The sequence below is a fragment of the Oncorhynchus keta genome, chromosome 35, assembly GCF_023373465.1.
Source record: "Oncorhynchus keta strain PuntledgeMale-10-30-2019 chromosome 35, Oket_V2, whole genome shotgun sequence".
NCBI classification, from domain to species: Eukaryota; Metazoa; Chordata; class Actinopteri; order Salmoniformes; family Salmonidae; genus Oncorhynchus; species Oncorhynchus keta.
In genome coordinates, this window is record NC_068455.1 from 36,766,754 (window position 1) to 36,779,455 (window position 12,702).

The window sequence follows — 12,702 nt, forward strand, 5'->3', positions numbered from 1 at the left end:
CGGGAATCGAAGCCACAACCCTGACATTGCAAACACTATGGTTTACTAACTGAGATGTATTTTTATCTCACTAAAGAGAAAGAAAACAGTTATGAGTTGAATATTACAGTATGCCAGTGGAAGGGAGAAATGTAGCAGGTGACCCAACTGTAGTTTGTGACTACTATGCTTTACCATTGCAGCCAAATCAATTGCAGTAATTCTGTTACAGATTTTTCGGAAATTCCGCTACCAATTTGGTAACAGAATTTCAATGTGCAATAACTTAATAAATCATAAACCAAATGGATATCAGTAAAAAATATATATATCATTTGTAGGGCTACCTTTTACTTCGTACTCCTGTGAACTTTCATTATCCTCCCTCATGGGGGAGAGAAATTAGAAAATATCTTAAAGGTATGTGTGTTTTCCCTATCTATTTTTTATGGAAAAACCTAGAGCGGACTTGTTCCGTTCTCTGATCTAGTCCTGTGGCTGCCCGTCCCAGCACCTTAAGGCCTCTAGTATTCCCAATGGGGTATTCCACTTCCACTCTAATTATATACTGTACCTCAGTGATTCCACCCAGGATTGGCCCACATGTTGTTGCAGGGTTTGGGACAGATATCTCACAACTAGTTCCTCCTGGGTTTCAGCAAGACTGGGTTGTAATGCAATATCTAATTTCCTGTGCTATGACTGTCCATGCCATGTTCAGCTTATTTTAATTTATTCAGGATTGGGGAGTAACTGATTACATGTAATCTGATTTATAAATTCGTTACCTGCAACAAATATTGTAATTGGATACTTTTGAAAAACAAAATAATAACTTTTAAATTCAGAAATGATGTTTGCGGGGGGAAATAACACCTTTTGGTTTTCTCAATTTTCACTCAATTCTGCATTGAAAAAGGTGCAAGTTTAAATTGCCTGAGCGAATCTGATCACAAGTCAGTGATGACTACGATGGAACACCAAATGGCTTTTTGTCCTCTTCTAATGCCTCTTAAGGGGAAGGTAAACTGAAAATAATCAGATTACGTTACGGAGTTTTGGTAATCCACAAATCTTGTTACTGATTACAATTTTGGACAGGTAACTAGAAATTGTAACATATTACATTTATAAAGTAACCTACCCAACTGGGTTTAGTGGTACAGTACTTTCAGTAAAGTTGGTTACCTCAAGCCTTGTTCAGCAGCTGTGTGGCTTTGAGAGTTGTAGCCCAAGCAAACAAGCCTGGGATCATGCTAGCCGTATAGGCCTGTGTGGACCAGGTATTGCTGTGAGGACAGGCTTAGCCTTGGCTCCTGTCACTGGGTATTGGGCTGACTCCAATTTAGTGTGTGTGTATGTGGTCTTTTCTAGGTCATCATGCAGATAGACAACCGACAGAAACAGTTGGCCATAAACGAGGGCCAGATAATTAGTGATTTTAGAGAGGGAGAGAGGAGAGACTGATGTCTGTGTTGAAATGTTTTTGGCATCCTTTGGTGAGAAATTTCCAATGCTTTTTTTTTATTCTGGGATTGGCTGTTGTTTACAAGTCTATGGGTGTTAAGATGTAGCTGGAGCCCACTTTGAACATATCCCTGTGGTTGGACAGACAGACGGTACTTATGTTTGACTCACCCACACCATGTTTTTGAGAGGCAAATACTCATAATGATCGTACTGCTGTGATGCCTGCACCAAACACTGACAGGTGATGTTGAGGGAAAAAAAAGGGAGTGTTTTGTACCAGCATTTCAGAATGCACTACAGTTATAACAAAGACAGCAATAATTTCAGCCAATCATTATTGAAATGCTATTTCACGTACAATTATTGGATGTTCCAGAAAGTGTTCTTCCTTGAAGATGACTTCAGTCCCATCCTCAAGAATTGATCACATAAAGACCCCACCTGATTGGCTCTGGCTTCAGAGGCACTTATCCTGTACCTTTGGACATGTCAATAAGCCTCCTGGCTTTTTATCCTTTCATTGTCTCTATAATGTGTGGCCCAGAAATCTAATTTACCCTCTCCTCTCACCTCAAGTGCCACTTCAGCACCTGAGAGGGCAGGGCAATATGAATGGCACATTGTTGGGGATCCTCCAGTGTGTGTGGTATTAAAGGGTACTAAAAAGACAAAGGATATTTGCCATACCACCTCTGCCATCTCTTTACTCCCCTGCCCCACTTACTGTCATCTGCACCACTAAAGAGCTTTAACTAAGAGGCCCAAAAGTGGAGGCCACAGGCCAGCTCGTTTTTATCCCTCTGAGAGAGGGATGGAGGGATGAAGTTACTCAACAGGCTCCAGTTGGAGAATAACACAGAATAAATTACCTATGGGAATTCTCCTCCAGACCTGGGTTCATTCAGGGGCCCTGTTACCGGCCCTCCTTCCAATTACCCTGTCACACCAGCACCAGAATTTATTTGTATGGTTCCCTTCCATAAAATTATAACTTTGCGTAATAATTTTGGCTCAATGGGTTCCAGCCCAAGGTTAATGGCAGCCAATGTGGCTTTGAGGCGGCTAAAGGATGCTCTATGCTGCTGTTCCAATGCTCTTCTCTTCTCCTCCCTGCCTGTAAAAAATGAACAGGGGAGAGGAGTGCCTGGAGTTATTGTCCGGTACAACCAGATGAATGGTTCCCACGGTGCGGTGAGACTCAACATTATTAGAATGATGTGTGTTATTAACCACATCAAACCAGATGATTGTCACTGCTTTACAACCTACAGATGTCAGATCTTAATTTGACCACTGTCGTCGCAGGAGGAAAATAATCCTGCAGCAGGAGAATTTGAATATCGAAAATAGAATCGCCACCAGGGGTCAGCTTGAAGCGGTGTTTGTAGACAATGCACATCGTACCTACATTGTACCTTATGTAGGCTACGTGCACGTTACAGTTCGTCTCGTGTGAATTCTTATGTGGATTATAATAAATGGACATAGAGTACCTTCAGAAAGGATATACCTTTTCCACATTTTGTTGTGTGACCGGCTGAATTAAAAATGTATTCAATTGAGATTTTGTGTCACTGATCTACACACAATACCCCATAATGTCAAAGTGGAATTTTGTTTATAGAACATTTTAGAAATGAATACAAAATGTAAAGCTGAAATGTCTTGAGGCAATAAGTATTCAACCCTTTTGTTATGGCAAGTCTAAGTAAGTGCTTAACAAATCGCATAATAAGTTGCGTGGACTCATTCTGTTTTCAATAATAGTGGTTAACATTGTTTGAATGACTACCTCATCTCTGTAACCCACACATACAGTTATCTGTAAGGTCCCTCAATTGAGCAGTGAATTTCAAGCACAGATTCAACCACAGAGAAGACCAGGGAGGTTTTTCAATGCCTCGAAAATAAGGGCACAGATTGGCAGAGGTGTAAAAAATAAAATAAAAAGCAGACACTGAATATCCCTTTGAGCATGGTGAAGTTATTAATTACACTTTGGAAGATGTATTAATACACCCAGTCATTACAAAATGTCAGGCGTCCTTCCTACCTCAGTTGTTCAAGAGGAAGGAAACTGCTCAGGGATTTTACCATGAGGCCAATGGTGACTTTAAAACAGTTAAGAGTTTAATGGCTGTGCTATGAGAACTGAGGATGGATCAACAACATTGTAGTTACTCCACAATACTAACCTAAATGACAGAGTGAAAAGAAGGAAGCTTGTACAGAATACAAATACTCCAAAACATGCATCCTGTTTCCAACAAGGCACTTAAGGAATACTGCAAATAATGTGTCAGAGAAGTTAACTTTTTGTCCTGAATGCAAAGTGTTATGTTTGGGGCAAATCCAACACATCATGGAGTAACACTCTTCATATTTGTCATCGGCAAGAACTAGGGAGTTTTCTTTTATTGCTAAAAAGAAACTGAATACAGCTATAAGCACAGGCTCAATTCTAGAGGAAAACCTGGTTCAATCTATCTTTCCACAGACACTGGGAGATTAATTCACCTTTCAGCAGGACAAGGCCAAATCAACACTGGAGTTGCTTACCAAGACGACATTGAATGTTCCCGAGTGGCCTAGTTACAGTCTTGACTTAAATAGGCTTAGAAATCTGTGGCAAGATTTGAAAATGGCTTTCTAGCAATGTTCAACTATCAACTTGACAGAGCTTGAATAACTTTTTTAAAGAATAGTGGACAAATATTTGCAGCCAAAGGTGCTTCCTCAAAGTATTGATTTAGGGGTTTGATTACTTATGTAAATGAGATATTTCTGTATTTCAATACATTTGCAAACATTTCTAAAAACATGTTTTCACTTTCATTATGGGGTGTTGTCTGTAGATGGGTGAGAAAAAAACATTTATTTAATGCATTTTGAATTCAGTCTGTAACACAACACAATGGGGGTATGAATAGGGGTATGAACACTTTCTCAAGGCACTATATTTGTAGGGGCTACATGTATTTTTTTATATGTTGACGGAAAGCAATAGGCAGGATAAATGATTAGTTTCCTCAGTGACCGCATGGCCCAGTGTTTACACTACTGACCCCGGTACACACAGGCCCTATGCCAGAGTCGGCATGAGTTTGAATCAAGCCAACTGCCTTTTGACTCATGGATGAATGTCTATTGCTGCATTAATTCTGCGTGGTTACAGGGTTAAAACAGAAACAACTTCTGGCGCCGACAGAGATTGCCGCCTCGCTTCGCGTTCCTACAAAACTATGCAGTATTTTATCTATGTATTTATTTTATTTTTTACATGTTATTTCTTACATTGGTACCCCAGGTAATCTTAGGTTTTATTACATACAGTCGGGAGGAACTATTGGATATAAGAGTAACATCAACTCACCATCATTACGATCAGGAATATGACTTTCCCGAAACGGATCCTCTGTTTTGCCCACCTCCCAGGACAATGGATCGGATCCCAGCCGGCGAACCAAAACAACGACGCCGTAAAGGGGGCAGACGAGGCGGTCTTCTGGTCAGGCTCCGGAGACGGGCACATCGTGCACCGCTTCCGAGCATACTACTCGCCAATGTCCAGTATCTTGACAACAAGGTTGATGAAATCCGAGCAAGGGTAGCAAACCAGAGAGACATAAGAGACTGTAACGCTCTTTGCTTCACGGAAACATGGCTCACTCGATCATAATCATAGTCGTGTATATTCCCCCCCAAGCAGACACATCGACGGCCCTGAAAGAACTTCATTTGACTCTATGTAAACTGGAAACCACATATCCTGAGGCTACATTCATTGTAGCTGGGGAATTTAACAAGGCTAATCTGAAAACAAGACTCCCCAAATTATATCAGCATATCGATTGTGCAACCAAGGCTGGTAAAACCCTGGATCATTGTAATTCTAACGTCCGCGACACATATAAGGCCCTTATCGCCCTCCTTTCGAGAAAAGCTGGCCACAACTCCATTTTGTTGCAACCAGCCTATAGGCAGAAACTAAAACAGGAAGCTCCCGCGCTCAGGTCTGTTCAACGCTGGTCCGACCAATCTGATTCCATGCTTCAAGATTGTTTAGATCACGTGGATATGTTCTGCATTGCGTCAAACAACAACATTGACAAATACGCTGATTCGGTGAGCGAGTTTATTAGCAAGTGCATCGGCGATGTCGTACCCACAGCTACTATTAAAGCATTCCCAAACCAGAAACTGTGGATTGATGGCAGCATTCGCGCAAAACTGAAAGCGCGAACCACTGCTTTTAATGAGGGCAAGGTGACCGGAAACATGACCGAATACAAACAGTGTAGCTATTCCCTCCGCAAGGCAATCAAACAAGCTAAGCGTCATTATAGAGACAAAGTAGAGTCGCAATTCAACGGCTCAGACACGAGGTATGTGGCAGGGTCTACAGTCAATCATGGATTACAAAAAGAAAAACCAGCCCCGTCGCGGGCCAGGATGTCTTGCTCCCAGACAGACTAAACAACTTCTTTGCTCGCTTTGAGGACAATACAGTGCCACTGACACGGCCTGCTACCAAAACCTGCGGACTCTCCTTCACTGCAGCCAATGTGAGTAAAACACTTAACAAACGTGTTAACCCTCGCAAGGCTGCAGGCCCAGATGGCATCCCCGGCCGCGTCCTCAGAGCATGTGCAGACCAGTTGGCTGGTGTGTTTATGGACATATTCAATCAATCCAGTCTGCTGTTCCCACATGCTTCATTGTTCCTGTTCCCAAGAAAGCTAAGGTAACTGAGCTATATGACTACTGCCCGTAGCACTCACTTTCGTCATCATGAAGTGCTTAAGAGACTGGTCAAGGACCACATCACCTCCACCCTACCCGACACGACACCCTAGACCCACTCCAATTTGCTTACCGCCCCAATAGGTCCACAGACGACGGTAATCGACACCACATTGCACACTGCCCTAACACATCTGGACATGAGAAATACCTATGTGAGAATGCTGTTCATTGACTACAGCTCAGCATTTAACACCATAGTACCCTGCAGACTCGTCATCAAGCTCGAAACCCTGGGTCTTGACCCCACCCTGTGCAACTGGGTACTAGACTTCCTGACGGGCCGCCCCCAGGTGGTCAGGGTAGGTAGCAACATCTCTATCCCGCTGATCCTCAACACTGGGGCCCCACAAGGGTGCGTTCTGAGCCCCTACTTATTTTCCACCGTAATTTGCAAATAAATTCATAAAAAATCCTACAATGTGTTTTTCTGGATTTTGTCTCCTAATTTTGTCTGTCATAGTTGAAGTGTACCTATACATACATATACATGTGTACCTGTACATATTTTTCATTCCTTTACACTTGTGTGTATAAGGTAGTTGTTGTGAAATTGTTAGGTCAGATTACTCGTTGGTTATTACTGCATTGTCGGAACTAGGAGCACAAGCATTTCACTACACTCGCATTAACATCTGCTAACCATGTGTATGTGACAAATAAATTTGATTTGACTCAAAGGTTAACAGTTTAGGCAATACTTCAGAGTGGTTAAGGTTGGGACTATGGTTTGGGGAAGGCTTAAAACAAAATAATGTAAAAAAACGACGTGCCTATGTATCATTGGTTTTGTTAGTGCTGTGAACTGCCGTTGCGCAGTGCTCTAAGCAGCACGCTCCGGCGACAAGCCTCACGAGTTAGTGCCCAGTGCTGGGCTATATTGTAACCAGCCTGAGCCTACTTAGGTCCAGAAGTTTAATTGCATTTATAGTCTGATCATTTACGCATCAAAGAAAAGTGTCTCAGCTCAATCTAAATAGTTTTTGGATCCACATCGAAGACCACAACTATGCTGAACAAAAATATAAACTCAACATGCAACAATTTCAAAGATTTTACAGAGTTACAGTTCATATAAGGATATCAGTCAATTGAAATAAATAAATTAGGTCCTAATCTATGGATTTCAAATGACTGGGAATACTGATATGCATCTGTTGGTTACAGATACCTTTATTTAAAAAATGTGGGGCTTGGATCAGAAAACCAGTCCACATCTGGTGCGACCACCATTTGCCTCATGGACCGCGACACATCTCCTTCACATAGAGTTGATCAGGCTGTTGATTGTGGAATGTTGTTGAGGATGTTGATCAAGAGCATCACAAACATGCTCATTGGGTGACAATGTCTGGTTAGTATGCAGGCCATGGAAGACCTGAAACATTTTCAGTTTACAGGAATTGTGTACAAATCCTTGTGACATGGGGCCGTGCATTATCATGATGAAACATGAAGTGATGGTAGCGGATGAATGGCACGACAATGGGCCTCAGGATCTCATGACGGTATCAAATTGACATTGATAAAATGCCATTGTCTTCGTTGTGCATGGCTTACATGGTCTGCGGTTATGAGGCCAGTTGGACATACTGCCAAATTCTCTAAAACGAGGTTGGAAGCAGCTTGTGGTAGAGAAATGAACTTTAAATTATCTGACAACAGCTCTGGTGAATATTCCTGGAGTCAGCATACCAATTTCACTCTCCCTTAACTTGAGATGTGTGGCATTGTGTTATGTGACAAAACTGCACATTTTAGAGTGGCCTTTTGTCATCAGCACAAGGTGCACCTATGCAATGATCATGCTGTTTAATCAGCTTCTTGATATGCCACACCTGTCAGGTGGATGGATTATCTTGGCAAAGGAGAAATTATCACTAACGGGTATAAATAAATGTGTGAAAAAAAATGTGCATATGGAAAATGTCATTGATCTTTTATTTCAGCTCATGAAATAAAACACTTTACATATTGCATTTATATTTGTGAGTGTATATACTGACAAATTATGCATAGCCTATCTATAAAACGTGAACGACATCCACACGGAAGGCCTACATCTGCTAATCAACTGATGGCCCAAATCAGCTGATAAACTCAGCCAGGGAAACCCAGTAGCCTATTATGGCTTTTCACACCTTTTCATTAATTGACAATCGATAGGCTAACAGGTAGCCTACAGAATGTAGCGTATTGGAATATTATCAAATAACAAGGGGCCTATTGAAACCATCGATGGCACTATATTATCGCCAGATGTCTCGTTAAACCATCAACACGTGCTAAATTCACACGCACAGCTGATCTCAATTGCAACCATTGCTGACACGGTAGGCTTGTACTGTATGTGCTCAGCTACAGTGAAGGCCGCAGCCCGAACCGCTATACTACTGCATGCCACAATTTGAAGGTAATTTTGACCTTACCCATACACTTGACACTTCTATGTCATGGCCCAGTGGAGACCAATATCTATCTTGTGTTATTAAGCTGTATAAAATGATGGTTGTTGATGCGTATGGCTGCATTTCAGATCCATGTTTAATGTTTTAAGGTCTATAGTGTTTGAGTGAGCGAGAGAGAACATGATTTTGATAGCAAACCCTGATCCCAATGACTCGACTGCCCCCGCATGGAGAGAAAGACAACTGCTCTTTTTTAGGGACTCTCAAGGCTCATTTGAAATTCTTGATGCAGCAGGAACATTCTCTGCGACAAAAGAGTGATCAAGTTAAGATCCGACATCCGTAAATCAAAGATTTCCAGAATGGTAAATTCAAATAATTCAAATAATAAGTCAAATCAAGAGGTCCCAACTTCCTGCACGCTGCTTGCTTGCATAAATTGGGCCAACGTTTTCAATTGTGATGCTAACGTTGTGTTCTGCTGACCTTTAAGAGGTTGCCAAGATGCACTACATGACCAAAACTATGTGGACACCTGTTCATCGAACATCTCATTCCATAATCATGGGCATTAATATGGAGTTGGTCCCCCCTTTGCTGCTATAAGAGCCTCCACTCTTCTGGGAAGGCTTTCCACTAGATGTTGGAACATTACTGCAGGGACTTGCATTCATTCATCCATGAGCATTAGTGAGGTCGGGCACTGATGTTGGACGATTAGGACTGGCACGCAGTCGGCGTTCCAATTCAGCCTAAAGGTGCTCGATGGGGTTGAGGTCAGGGCTCTGCAGGCCAGTCAGGTTCTTCCACACCGATCTCATCAAACCATTTCTGTATGGACCTCGCTTTGTTCAGTGGGGCGTTGTCGTGTTGATACAGGAAAAGGACTTCCCCAAATTGTTGCCACAAAGTTAGAAGTCATTGTCTAGAATGTCATTGTATGCTGAAGCTTTAAGATTTCCCTTCACTGGAAGGGCCCGAACCATGAAGAACAGCCCCAGACCATTATTCCTCCTCCACCAAACTTTATAGTTGGTACTATGCGTTGTGGCAGGTAGCGTTCTCCTGGCATCCGCCAAACCCAGATTAGTCCGTTGGACTGCCAGATGGTGAAGCGTGATTCATCAGTCCAGAGAATGCGTTTCCACTGCTCCAGGGTCCAATGGCAGCGAGCTTTACACCACTCCAGCCGACGCTTGGCATTGCTCATGGTGATCTTATACTTGTGTGCGGGTGCTCGGCCATGGAGACCCATTTCATGAAGCTCAAGATGATTTGCTTCCAGTTTGGAACTCTGTAGTGAGTGTTGCAACCGAGGACAGACAATTTTTACGCACTTCAACCATCGGTGGTCCCGTTCTATGAGCTTGTGTGGCCTACCACTTTGCGGCTGAGCTGTTGTGAAGTGGAAACGTCTAGAAGCAACAATAACAGCACTTACAGTTAATCAAGTCAGCTCTAGCAGGTCAGAAATTTGATGAACTGACTTGTTGGAAAGGTGTCATCCTTTGATAGTGCCACATTGGCCTTACTGAAGAGCTCAGTGACTTTCAATCTACTGCTAATGTTCATCTAATGAGATTGCATGGCGGTGTGCTCGAATTTATATACCTGTCAGCAATAGGTATGACTGAAATAGCCGAATCCACTAATTTGAAGTGGTGTCCACATACTTTTGTATGTATCGTGTAACTTCATGGCTGTTAGACAATCTGGAATCAATTAAACAGGACGCTTTGGCTTCACAACACCTGTCAACCATTGTCCAATATCCACCATATCTGAGTTTCAATGCTTTTAACTCTCCTTGTAGCCTGTCTCACTAAAAGGCCTACCTTGGAGTGAAAAGATGTCACATGACCATCACCACTGCAGTCATGTTTTACTGATTTCACAGAGAGTGACCCCTCCCTGCTTTCATGTTTCACATATTAGTTATCATATGCTGTGAAGTGTGGTGAGCTAGATTTGATCGATCTTTGTCTATCGGACCTTTATTAGACATGTGAATCTCTCTGTAACTCCTATGAATCTAACCCAAGTTCTGAAGGGGAGTTTAATCACTGCTTTGAAGGGGAAATCAATACCAAAAAAACACTGGGTGTGTGAAGTTAAGAATGCATTTACTGTCATATTAAACTTTTTTTGTGAGAAGTGAGGGGTGCTTTGAATTGTTGAGGGTTAGGGTGACTGGTGAGAGATGACGGAAGAGGAGCTCATTCCAACCTCTTCCTCACTGCTCTCGTTCTCTCTGTTTCCGTGCTGTCGACCTCTCTCTGTTTCTCTCTCTCTCGCTCTCCCTCCCCCTCCCCAACTCTCTTTCTCTCTCCTCCTCTCTCCTTCCCACAGATCCACATCATTGACTTTGATGATGAGAATAACATCATTAGTAAGAGCGTCCTGCTGCACCAGGCAGGGGAGATATGGCACATCAGCGCCAGTCCTGCAGATAAAGCCGTGCTGTCGACCTGCTACAACAAAAGTGAGCCTTTCACACTCCCGTTGCATCTCGTCCCTTTCTTCTCTCACTAACACACTCACACTCTCCTGTTGTATCTAGTTCCTTTCTTCTCTCACTAACACACTCACACTCTCCCGTTGCATCTTGTCCCTTTCTTCTCTCACTAACACACTCACACTCTCCCGTTGTATCTAGTTCCTTTCTTCTCTCACTAACACACTCACACTCTCCCGTTGTATCTAGTTCCTATCTTCTCTCACTAACACACTCACACACTCCTGTTGCATCTTGTCCCTTTCTTCTCTCACTAACACACTCACACTCTCCCGTTGTATCTAGTTCCTTTCTTCTCTCACTCACACACTCCCGTTGCATCTAGTTCCTTTCTTCTCTCACTCACACACTCACACACTCCCGTTGCATCTTGTCCCTTTCTTCTCTCACTAACACACTCACACTCTCCCGTTGTATCTAGTTCCTTTCTTCTCTCACTAACACACTCACAGACTCCCGTTGCATCTTGTCCCTTTCTTCTCTCACTAACACACTCACACTCTCCCGTTGCATCTTGTCCCTTTCTTCTCTTCTCCTTTTCTTTCTCTCTGCCTGTCTCTCTCTCTTTATCTCCTTCTCCTTTTCTTTCTCTCCATCTGTCTGTCTGTCTGCCTCTCTCTCTCCTTTTATTTTTCTCCTGTCTGTCTGCCTCTTTCTCTTCATCTGTCTGTCTGCCTCTCTCTCTCTAGCTCTCCTTCTCATTTTCTGTCTGTCTGCCTCTCTCTCTCCTTCTCCTTGTCTTTCTCTCCGTCTGTCTGCCTCTCTCTCTCTTTCTCTCCTTATTTTCTTTCTCTCAGTCTTGCTGCCTCTCTTATCCTTCTCCTTTTCTTTCTTTCTCTCTGTCTGTCTGCCTCTCTATCTCTCCTTCTCCTTGTCTTTCTCTCCATCTGTCTGCCTCTTTCTCTCCTTCTCCTTTTCTTTCTCTCCGTCTGTCCGCCTCTCTTATCCTTCTCCTTTTCTTTCTCTCCGTCTGTCCGCCTCTCTTATCCTTCTCCTTTTCTTTCTCTCCATCTGTCTCCCTTTCTATCTCACTTTCTCCCTTCTTTTTTCAGTCTTTTTTTCCTGTCTTTATGTCACTAGTCTCTCTCACAAATAGGGGCCAGAGTTTTTGCTGGTGAAGTCATGTGTAAAGGAAAAACTAAGGGTCCCATAAGGTATAGCTACTGAATTCTGTCTTGACCTGAAAGGATGTTATTTAAGGTAGCCATCTAAGCAAGACAGTAAGAACCCTGTTAGCCAGCCATGTCCACCCCTGTCCATGGACTAGATAGGACACACACGACATACAAGGCCAGACTCACACCATGCTCCCAACAATTTCACGCTAGCAATTATGCTAAAGTAACATGTCACATTTCCCTCACACTCCTTCTGCCAACAGTTGCCACGAGGCAATTAAAAATCTAAAGGAACACGACTATTTGGACGAGAGAGAGAAGAAAAAAAATGTAATTAAATTTCTGAGTTCATTAGATGAATGCCTTTGGCCTTGGTGACAATCTGAATCACCTCTGGATGTACTGCCAT

The 12,702-nt window shown here is 42.8% G+C and overlaps 1 protein-coding gene across 3 annotated transcripts in view; it reads left to right on the forward strand.

Annotated features, from left to right (window-relative positions):
* The window catches only part of LOC118368456 (EARP-interacting protein homolog), a 72,946-nt gene that overhangs the window by 1,738 nt on the left and 58,506 nt on the right, over positions 1-12,702 (forward strand). For all 3 annotated transcript variants that reach the window (XM_035752574.2, XM_035752575.2, XM_052496941.1), the window contains one exon: positions 11,010-11,142. In XM_035752574.2, coding sequence (XP_035608467.1) covers positions 11,010-11,142 — 133 coding nt within the window. The remainder of the gene's footprint in view (positions 1-11,009; positions 11,143-12,702) is intronic.